This window comes from Platichthys flesus, chromosome 4 (assembly GCF_949316205.1).
Source record: "Platichthys flesus chromosome 4, fPlaFle2.1, whole genome shotgun sequence".
Classification (NCBI taxonomy): Eukaryota; Metazoa; Chordata; class Actinopteri; order Pleuronectiformes; family Pleuronectidae; genus Platichthys; species Platichthys flesus.
In genome coordinates this window covers 22,869,667-22,880,875 of record NC_084948.1, presented here as the reverse complement: position 1 = coordinate 22,880,875, position 11,209 = coordinate 22,869,667, and the positions used below count along the sequence as shown (strand labels likewise).

Genomic DNA, 11,209 nt, shown 5'->3' with positions numbered 1-11,209 from the left:
ACAAATGTTTTGCTGGTGATGTTTTATTCTGTTTTATTCAGTTTTATCATCAAAGTGCATAATGTCACATTCCAGAATATGGTATGGGTGTGATAAGACAGAGTACACTAAAAAATAAGTATATTCATTCTGTGAGATTTGTATCCTATATATATGTATTATCCTTTTTTTGATTTGTTTTTTAGAATACCATAAGCTGCACAAAAATACAAAACCCAGATTCACAAACTCGAGCATTTAGACAGGTCCTGGCCAGCTTGATATCCGCTCAGGTGAGTAGCACTCAAGCACAACAGCTTGAAGTTTATTCTCCTTCTCTCCATCGTTCGGATAAGCATCTCTACACATAACGGTTTTGACACCCCCCTTTCCTGCGAATTCCAAAAGATGCAAATCATAAGTTAGATGTCTGTCAAAACCAGTAAGCAACTTTTTTTTAATGCTCCAATACTCCGAGGCGTAAGGCGACCCTAACCTCCTGCAGGTAAAGTCCTGTGTAGGCGCTGCAGCTCCTGGGGCAACAGAGACCTCACTACAGACGCCACATTCGTGACTCTCTTCCCACAAAACCTGTCGTAGGCCGTCAGATCGGATCCTCTCTGCTGAGTGTGGACATGCCGTTGCACAACAGTTGGAACTGCAACACACAGAGGATTGTATAATAGAAATGATCAGAAATACATGTATGTGCAGGATCAGGGTTTTAGTATTTGTGGTACCGATGCCCCGGCGGGTCCCGTTTGGGTCTGTGATGCAGCTAATGAGAGAGCGGTGGCCCATCAGCTCTGGTTTTGGCTTCGGCTGACGATAATTGTCCCTCATCTCTGTGTCGGGGAAGCGTGTCACGTGACGCCGGCTGTGCTGAGGTGCAGGTCGTCTCTCTGCATTATTAACGAGATCACATCCTGTTTGAAAATAAGGTCACAAAAAAAAAAAAAAACGGAAAATAAACAGTTGAGAGAAATATTGTGAGTGCACTGATGGTTTGATTTGTGCTTGGATGGCTCCGGTTATTCTGCCCTGGTGTGCTTTCACGTTCTAAACAAACAGACTTGTCCTTTTACCTTGAGGCCCACCCGGGAAGTCACATCTGTAGGTGGAGCGGTACAGTGCTGTCAAGGCCTTGTGGATCTCCCCCTCAGTTGGGGGACATTTCCAAGGCAACCGGACATACACTGGGTTTTGTGTAGCGTCCCTAGGCAGCCGCCACGTCAGGAAAGACTTAAGGGAAACGGCTTGATTTGAAGGTTACGATACACTGTGAGAGGTCAAGCATGGCATTCAACTGCAAACATAACACGGAGGCGAACACAAATACCGACCTGACTGGGATGTGGGTTGTTTCTCCTCTGTCCTGTGTGAATGCATTCAGGTCTACAGGCTGCCTTCCAGGTAAACTCTTTATGGTACACTGTTGAACCAAAAGGTCCAGACCGTGAACTAGACTCTATTGATGATGTTGACACCGGGCACCTATAGAAATGCATTAAGAAAACATAACACACACACACACACACACACACACATACATTTACCAGAGGCCCAGAGGGTCATTATACTCACAGAAGCAGGTCTGCAGCCGAGTTTGGCCTGAAGACGAACTGTCTCCTGTGACACGTTTCATACGGATCCCACCACTGTTCCACCTCTACAAAATAATGCACTGTTACATAACAACTCTGAATTCACAATGCTCAGCACACACCTGTCACTGGGGGTCAGGCTGCACCGCTTCAGCCAAGAATCTGATTAGATAAATGTCAACATGGCAAAACACAAGATGGTGGCAGAGAGTAGGGTCGAAAAATGAATTAACAAATTATCTTAAATCAATCTAGCACACATGTAATTACTGCTTATATATGTTTTGTGTTTTGTTTAATAATGATTTTAAAAGCTTCATATGCTTAAATACATGTGTAGTTTTCTTTTCTCTCATCTCCCAATATGGTTTGTTAGAGAACTGTTGTGATTGCATCTGAACTTCAAAGATAAATTGTTTCTATCTTGTTTTTTTTTGTTATAAGTGCTCAATTGTGGAGTTTTTCGCACAATCTGAACCTTACCTTAAATTATTATAAACATTTCATTAAGAGAACATTTTTCTGAGAGATTTGAGAATCGTTAAACTACAAAAACAAGGTTTTGGAAAGTGAGGGGACATCCTTCCCCCCCGAAGTGGAAGTTAATACTTATACCTGAGAAATTATACCCTTCATTACACTCACAACAGCAGGTAGGAACCTGAATTATCCTCAGACAAGGAGGCATGAAAAGGGGAATTAAACCTAACACTGATAATTACATTTACAATGCTGTATGACAATTTAAGCATAATTACAGGAATGATAATAATATACATGACTCTGCAACGGGACAAAATAATACTGTGGCATTATCCCACCTGGTTTAAAGTATCACAGTCTCAGTGCACATTATAATGGGAATTAGGATATTACTTTCTCTTTATCAGACATCCTTGGTGATACTTTACCTTTGGCTGCCATTGAAGACTGCAAAGTGTTAGTGTTGGTTCCAGTGTAATAAAAACCCTTTGATGAAAAGCCAGATGAAAGTTCACTTCATAGGTGGCTTGCGGAAAAGCGTATCTGACGACAGTGGGAATCAGATTTGAGCTTGTGTGTATTAACAGATGGAAAGTTTCACTCTCAGGTATTAGTTTGGATCTACACAGAGGCTGAGTGGATCCCAGCAGGATGTTTGCAGGCGCTGTGGTTATGGAGACCTACAACATATGAATGGCCGCTTCATGCGAGCTGCTCAGCAGGGGGTGTTGTGCATTAAAAATGTAACATTGCCACAGATCTGTTACTGGTGGGGGACAGTAACTAAGTACATTATGTAAGTACTGTACTGAAGTCCATCTTTTAGGCACTTTTTGTGATTTCATTTATGCCATAACTTTCAACTTTTCAGAGAGAAATATTATATTTGTAATCGTTATTTAAAAGCTAAGGTTAGATCTTTTTTTTACTGAATAAAGACATTGTATGCACCCTGTCAGCTCCTTCATCTCAGAGGGCAAATTTCAATAACATAACTGTTTTACATTTTCCCCATCCCATTGATGCATTTTTGATGGAATTGAATTTATGGCCTATAGATAAATGTGAGTTTGTTCTCTATTGTTGGTAATGGGCCATTAATCTACACAGAACATATATGCTGTGGTTTAATATTTAAAATGTACATTTTCAATGCTGTGAGAGTAACAACTGAACTTAATTAACTTGAAATGTTCTGTGATGGAGTTAGAAATCCCAGATCAATGGGTATCATATAAAACCAAATCTATCTGGAAAGCTAAAAGTGAAAAGATGTCCTGTGTTATTTTGGATAAACAATAATACAAGCAAAGTGAGTTTCTGCCTCACTTGTATTGTTTTGTCAGCGCATCCCTTTTGTGGTTTATTTTATTTTTTTAAATGTTAATTTATTCCATTGTCATAACAACATTCAACCATAATCTGCAAGGGTGCATTGTCATGTTATTATACTTTTATGAACATTTCTGACTACATGTTATTATATGTATTTCTATATTCTGATACATTTGTAATTACTACAAACCATATTAAAATGATGAACCATCAGAAAAAAGACACTTACAAATATTTCACGGTGACAAGGTATTGCACAATCCATACCCTGATACTTTATATATTTGATTTTATTTCCTTTATTAAATATTTTTGTATATATCTTTTTATATCTACACTTGCACAAACGGATCCCAGCAAATTAATTTTAAGTGTAAAGCTGCTTGGCAATATAACTCGATTCTGGTTATGAATTTTAAAACATTGCCTCCTTGAAAAAGTCTTTGCTTTCAAATGTAACTTTATAAAAACAAATAAATGACTTAACACAACCTTGAGATCCACAATGTTCACAAACAAACTGAACGTGGCAGTGAGTGGAATCTTTAATTCAAACCTCAGATACAACACTTACGCTTCATGCACAGACCAGTTATTGTTTTGTTTTTTTTCTAAGGACATATTCCACTCGATCACATGCACCGCAGTCAACTTGAGTTTTTTATTAACACACAATCGACAGTGAACTTTCACGCGTCTCTTCGCTGGGCTTCAGCCGCTGGCGCTTTGTTTCTCTCGTTGAGCGCCGTCGCCCCCTCGTGTCTCCAAACCAGCAGCAGGACGGAGCCGCTGCGTCCAATGAGAGGACCCAGCGAGCTGGCGGCAGCCAATATCCGTGAGCCGGAGCCCGACACACGGATAAACACAGACGCATCCTCCCTCCTGAAGACCGCGCAGTGACGGAGCGACCCAGTCCATTGTTTGAGCCGAAGAAACGCAGCCCATGGCTTCGTACAGAGCTGGCGGGGTAAGAACCAGCACCATTCACCCGCCCAGCACACAGCCTGATGCGTGTTTTAGTGGGAGAACCCCGGATCTGTGTTTTCATTGTACACTGTGTGTTTTAGTTCAGCATGGCCGAGCTGCAGGGTGATGCTAAGGAAGCTCCCTCGGTCCGCAGCGTCTTGCTAACTCCACTACGCACTTACACCACGCGAACATTAGCGGCGCTTGTACATTCAACTGAAAGACACGGGGTAGATTCCCCCGGTGAACCGAGCAGATCTACCCGCGGAGCGTCCAGCGCTGTGTCCCCTGTTAACTCCCGTTAGCGCGACAATGGCTGCTGCTCCGACGTGTGGCTACCTCTGGAGCTAACGCTAGCGACAAGGGGAATAACCGCTGAGGCAGCCCGGGTCCAGGTCGACGCAGATCGGGCATCTTTCCATAACAGTTTATCGCTATTTTCACTGGACGTTAACATCCAGCGATTGGCGGATTATAAAAAGGCCCGTGAGGTTAAACAAGACCCGGGAAGCAGGGTGTGAAAGTACGGAGGGCGTGCACAAGAAGCCCGTTAGCCATTGTTAGCAGCAGCGCAATCAGCCATTTTAATAATCGCCTCATCAAAATGAGCACGATAGCATGCTAGCTGGCTAGCCCCGCGACACAAAGCGGAGCGGTGGCCATACTGGCTAGTGGCTAGCGAACAATCAAGAGACGATGAAAGGGAAAATGCTAATGTATTCATCTGCAGCCCCCAGCCCGGTTAGCTACATGCTATATTAACAGAGAAGCTACAAATAATATAATTAATAAAATAAAAAACATTTGCTGCTTTTTTCCACTGAGTGTGCGTCATATGTTTAGAAGGATGCGGGCAGGGAGACAGCGGAGTGTCAGTGTTTAAAGAAGCATCACGTCGGCCCTTTCATACAATGGATCATCAGTCACCCGCCCCCCCCCCCCCCAATTCAAACAATGGATGGAACTGACAAAGCATCAGGCGCAGATTGCTGAAGGGATATTTAGATATTCCCACTGCAGATAGATGTCTGGACACATTATTTTAAATAATTTATAAATGTCTGTGTCTGTTTTTAGATGGGAAAGATGGGGAAGGACCCAAAGAAGCCTAGGGGCAAAATGTCCTCCTACGCTTACTTTGTGCAAACGTGCCGGGAGGAGCACAAGAAGAAGCATCCCGGGGCCAGTGTCAACTTCTCAGAGTTCTCCAAGAAATGCTCTGAGAGATGGAAGGTAGAATAAATTTCCTTTTTAATGTCTTATTTTTTATAAGTATATACATGTTAATTTTTTTATATCAGTCCTTGCAAATCATCAGATTTTTTTTTTTAACGCTGCTTGTGTTTTTTCCTCAGACAATGTCACAGAAGGAGAAGGGCAAGTTCGAGGATATGGCCAAACTAGACAAGGTGCGCTACGAGAGGGAAATGACGAGTTACATCCCTCCCAAGGGCCAGAAGAAGAAGCGATTCAAGGACCCCAACGCCCCCAAGAGACCACCGTATGTGCCACGATATCCACCATCATTCCACTGTTTTTCCTTTTTTCTTTCTGATAATAAGATTACAAAATTAAAAAACTGACACATTCTTCTTTCCAAAGGTCTGCATTCTTCCTGTTCTGTGCAGACTTTCGTCCCAAGGTCAAAATTGAGACCCCTGGACTCACCATCGGGGACACAGCCAAGAGGCTGGGAGAGATGTGGAACGGCTCCTCTGCCGAGAACAAGCAGCCGTACGAGAAGAAGGCTGCCAAGCTGAAGGAGAAATACGACAAGGTGAATAGCCATGTCATTGAAGCCAGACTCTCTTTTATTCAATAAACACTTATCTGAGTGAATCAGGCTTCTCTAATTAAGTCTCTCTAACGACCCATTTGACGTGCTCTTCCCACAGGAAATCATTGCTTACCGTACAAAGGGCAAAGTGGAAGTTGCAGCACCTGCCGCACCAGTGGATGATGATGACGACGACGAAGAGGATGGAGACGATGACGACGATGATGACGACGACGATGACGAGTAGATCGTAAAGGGGTGGGACCTGGAGTTTTGTTTATGCCATATAACCCAACTATACTCAATTCACCATCTTGAAACAAAGTCAGATTGAACGCGAACATGTGTATATTTAATGTTTTTAAGATGTACAGTGTTATGCTCCTTTTTTTTGTAAAGTTAACACTACATATCTTAAGTTTGAGATTTTCTAGTGGTAGTTCTTTATCCCTGTTACAATTTAGGAGGACTACAAACCGGTATGAAAGTATCTAGTCTATAGGTGTTACAACTCAAAAATAAGATTTCTGAGTTGGTAGTGTATTTCTTTTATTTTGGAAAAAAAAAATGTATGTGCTGTCCCAATGTCTTTTTATTGTTCTTTGAATACCACTCTCTAATATCAAATGCAGCTGTCGACATTTAAGAATGTCTTCAATAAAGGTTGTTTTTTAAAGAAGGCTGCTGGATGTCCTTTATCAACTACACGGATAACTGGATGGCTGGGAAGGTGCAAGATGACAGGATGTTTGTTCTCATTAAATCTGACTTATCATATTTTAGACTTGAAATGACTGATTCATTTTAAATAGTATAGGAAATATTCGTTGACAATTATTTGCACATCTTAAACAAGAACAATATTAATATATATGTGCTTATATTATAATAAAAAAGAACGGGCTGTGGTCTGAAAAGAGTTAACCAGCAATATTACTGAATTTATTTGGAAATTCATGTAGTGAAACTCGGTTTATCATCACATGTTAACCTCCAACACTGGTACCCAAATAACCTTGAACAGCTACAATCCTCCCTGGGTCATTGTTCTATCGTACATTCTGTAACTTGAACCAGGAGGTGGCGCCATGACAGTCAGTTCTCAAAATTTTAACCAAAGCTGCATACTGGGCCAAATCCACATTGAAAAGACCATGAAAAGATACCCAATGTCAAACAGTGGAGGCATGGACATAACCTTAAATAATACTTCATCTGTCATCTGTCCCATCCTCTACAAATTGAACCCTAAAGATCTAGTTTCTTGATTTTCTCTCTAAGAAATGATCAGACACTTAATACATATTAAAAAAAAGATTGAAAATATGCCACCCTTAAAATGTCATGCTGAGCAGCAAAAGATGAAATGAACTGTGACTTCTGTCCAAATTACTGAATGTTAATCTGTCTAATCATTTACCTGCTGGATTTTGTGTTTAGATTCTCCCCTTCAGGTACATTAAAGGCTCTACAGTGTTTGTTGTTTGTCCCTCAATGTCACTACATAGTATATTCAAGGCATGTAACACACAGCAGGACAAATATGAACGTAACAGAAATAGTTGACCCTAAGTTACACTGACTACATCCCACACACAATCTTCTGTGTTGTGCACTTCTTTGACCGAAGTGTGGAGAGAAAAGTCCTTTTCTGTGTGAGTACAGGAGGAGATCGGATAGATTTCCCTTTGCCTGTAATTGGAGCTTCATGGCCTCCCAGTCACTTAGAGGGGGTTTTACATGTCTGTTTATCAGCCTATTCACAGCAGCGTTGCCCTTTGCCACACAAAGAACTGTCCTCCCCTCAGTAGTGTGTGTAAATATGAGTGAAGGCACTGTGGTCTCCTTTCAGTGGGGTTATCGTTTCCCACAGAAACCAACAGCAATGATGGTCGTCTGTTCCCCTACGCAGCATAGCAGTTAGCATTAACCATATCCTGTAATTGATTATATTGTGAATAACAAAGATGAGCTTATTAGAATACGTCTGCAATGTAAGCCATGTGTCATTATATGAGGTTTTATTTATGTCAACTTGTTTATGTGAATTCAGTTTCAACACTGTCAGCTCTCTTTTGAGACCTGTGATCCGGGGTATCCGGTTGTTTCTTTCCTCTCACTTCAGTCATTGAATGAATCCTCCGTCTGTCACGCAGCGAGAAGGGCTCCCTGTCGTCTGCCCGACTGCAGGCGACTGCTCAAAGAGTTCGTTTCGTCTCGACACTGAGGAGCCTAACTAGCAAAATCCATTAAGAGAATATAAAACAAACTGATTCAGCAAAAGCTCTAAGTTATGTTTAACCCCTTTATTACTTCCTATAGAAATTGGGCAGATTTTTATAGAGAAAACTAGGGACGGTTTTAATTGAAATGATTAATTGATCGATTTTGGGGCATAACAATAATATGTATAAGAACAACTTTGCATCTGGTGCATTTTGGAGATCTCAAAAGAACGTTTTGTTTTTGGGTGCAGGATTTGCATGGAGTGATGTCAAAGGGGGTGTGTCAGTCAGGATTACAAGCTAAAGAGGCTGAGTAGTCCCTATGGATACAGCTTTTATTAGTTTTCCGTTTGTTGCTCGTGCTTGGAGGTGAGGCTCTGCAGTTTCCAGGACTTCGCTCCTCAATGCCATGTCTGTTTGGTCTTTCCTCCGGATCTTTTATTTCTCTCCCGTGTGATTGTGACCAAAGCACTTTGGAAGTAAACCTCGTGATGGAATCAACTGGACAACAGAGAAAAGTTTTGATTTTACTGTTTCCTTTTTCGGTGAGTTGGTCTGTTGGTTCATATGTTGCAGCAGGGATTGGATTTGTATCAATCCGTGTCTAATTTAATGTCATTCGTGAGGTTAAAGTGCATTGAGAGGCTTGAAAATATGCATTTCTTGCTTGTTTCTTTGGTCCCTCAGGTGTTTAATATTGCATCCTCTCATGGACCCTCGACTGGATACTCAGTGAACACGGGCAGTGAGACGCAGTTTGCAGATTTAGTCTTAAGGCACTTTCCCTTCTCATCTGTTGAAGTTGTGCCCCAGCAAGACGCAGTCGGCTCACACTCTCATAACCGATGGAGGACACAGGCGGCTTCCTCCAGAGGTGTCTATTCATTTGCAGTGAAAGAAGACACAGTACCAGGTCAGTCGCTTGTGCAGAGAAGCCTTCACCATGTAAATTAGGCACAAATACATAATAATGTTTGAGGACAATGCTTCATTTTGAGTATTGAATTATAGCTTTTTTATACCTATCCTCATTTTCACTGTTGTGAAGGTCTGTGTGTGTTTGACAATGTTTCTACATGTTCTCATCCAGTAAATGTGCCTTATCCAATGTGTTGACAGGAACAGTTGTGGGAAAGTTGGAAACAGTGTTCGGGAGTCCCACGCCTATCACTTATTCAGTGCAGGAGGATGACGGAGAGAACCTGTTCCTCCTCAGCCCCCTCTCAGGGGACTTCCTATTATCCCGCAGCCTGGATTTCGAGGCACAGAGTCTCTACGTTCTCACAGTGGCAGTGCAGCAGGGGGATTCACAGGTATCCAGTGTCAGGGTGTACTTCAATGTGTTGAACGTGAACGACAACCCCCCTGTTTTCAGTCAGGATGCCTATTCTGCGTCGCTGCTGGAAGACGCACGGGTCGGAGCGTGCTTCCTGTCCTTGAATGTGTCGGATAAAGATGATGGTAAGTGCACCGGGTAAAGTTGTGTCACTGTCTTTAGTTTGCAGCTTTTTTAAATATTCAGTTGATCACATTTACAAAAACATATGGGCCCCCACAAGACATGACCATAAAACTGGCTTTGCATCTGGTACATGAAGCATCTGTGTGTTTAAGTGTGCTGAGAGAATTCCCCATGTAGAGGAATAAACCTTTTATTTTCCAGAAAGAGCTTGAGGAAGTCGATTCATACTTTAAACCAGTGCTGACATACTGAAAACACAGGAATTTCTCCCTTAGTCTTTGTTCCTATATCCTCCTAATAGGGGTTTATGGGTCTAATGCAAATAAGGGGTCAGATCCAAATTTCACAGTTCAGCCAAAGCTAATAAGACCATATCGGCACGTGTGATAGCAATTGTTCCTTTAATGAAAGTGATGTAATTTCTGTATGAAGCATCAGCCTCATCCACATGTTTTAATTTGTCACAGCGATAGAAATAATAGAGATAATAGAGAGAATCGCACAGTCAATTAAATTGACCTCTAAGCTCATTCTGTATGTTCAATGTGTCCTACTGAGTTACGAGGGTAAAATTGCAGAATCATTATTCACACATTAGTCACAATAAGATATTAATGATTCTAATGACATTAACTTGATTTTTTTCATACTATATAAAATTGTATATGTTTTATTTACTCTTTAACTTGAGCAGGTTTGATGATGTGTTTTTATTTCATGCCGGCAGTTGACAAGAGACTGTGGAGGAGTTGAGTAGATGGTTTGGTTCTGAGATAAACTTGTGTGTCGTCAGCATAGCGGTGGAATCTGGTGATTCAGTTAGAAGCTTAAGTGCAGCCAGCACACAAAGCCAATTTTTAATAAGGGCCTTCATGATCTTTTCCTCTCTGCCAGGTGACAACGGAGAGTTGACACTGAAAGTGCTTGATGGAGATGAAGAGACGGTGTTCTTCATGAACTCAGCTGGAAGCCTATGCCTGAACAAGGAGTTGGACAGAGAGAGACAATCATCCTACAATGTGACCGTGACGGCAAGTGACAGTGTCCAGCCCGAGTCTCTGCAGCTCACCAGCACAGCACACGTGATCGTGGTGGTTCAGGACGTCAATGACAACGCTCCTCTGTTTGTGTCGGGCCCAAGTGTCCGTATACCAGAGGACGCCGCTCTTCACTCTGTGGTGACGACTATACATGCTGAGGATGGAGATGCTGGATCTAATGGGGAAGTTTTATATAATTTAAACAGCTACTCCAGTGGAATGTTTAGCATCAATACCTCTAGTGGGGTAATCTCCCTGGAGGAGACCTTAGATAGAGAACAGGTAGATACTCTGACCATTACCATTACAGCTGCTGACAGAGGCTCGCCCAGCATGGC

The 11,209-nt window shown here is 41.9% G+C and overlaps 2 protein-coding genes across 2 annotated transcripts; one reads left to right on the top strand and one right to left on the bottom strand.

The window, feature by feature from the left end:
- Positions 1 to 67: 67 nt before the first annotated feature.
- Positions 68 to 2,507, bottom strand: LOC133952069 (testis-expressed protein 26-like). The gene is made up of 7 exons (XM_062386342.1): positions 2,495 to 2,507; positions 1,564 to 1,648; positions 1,323 to 1,473; positions 1,065 to 1,221; positions 720 to 905; positions 476 to 637; positions 68 to 371 (listed from the first exon to the last, which is right to left on the bottom strand). Exons 1-7 carry the CDS (start codon positions 2,505 to 2,507, stop codon positions 238 to 240), a joined length of 888 nt encoding a protein of 295 aa, XP_062242326.1. The 3' UTR covers positions 68 to 237.
- A 1,673-nt stretch (positions 2,508 to 4,180) lies between these two features.
- On the top strand, positions 4,181 to 6,824 carry LOC133951933 (high mobility group-T protein-like). Its single transcript, XM_062386190.1, has 5 exons — positions 4,181 to 4,368; positions 5,445 to 5,600; positions 5,723 to 5,868; positions 5,970 to 6,144; positions 6,263 to 6,824. Exons 1-5 carry the CDS (start codon positions 4,345 to 4,347, stop codon positions 6,389 to 6,391), a joined length of 630 nt encoding a protein of 209 aa, XP_062242174.1. The 5' UTR covers positions 4,181 to 4,344; the 3' UTR covers positions 6,392 to 6,824.
- The last annotated feature ends 4,385 nt before the right edge of the window (positions 6,825 to 11,209 follow it).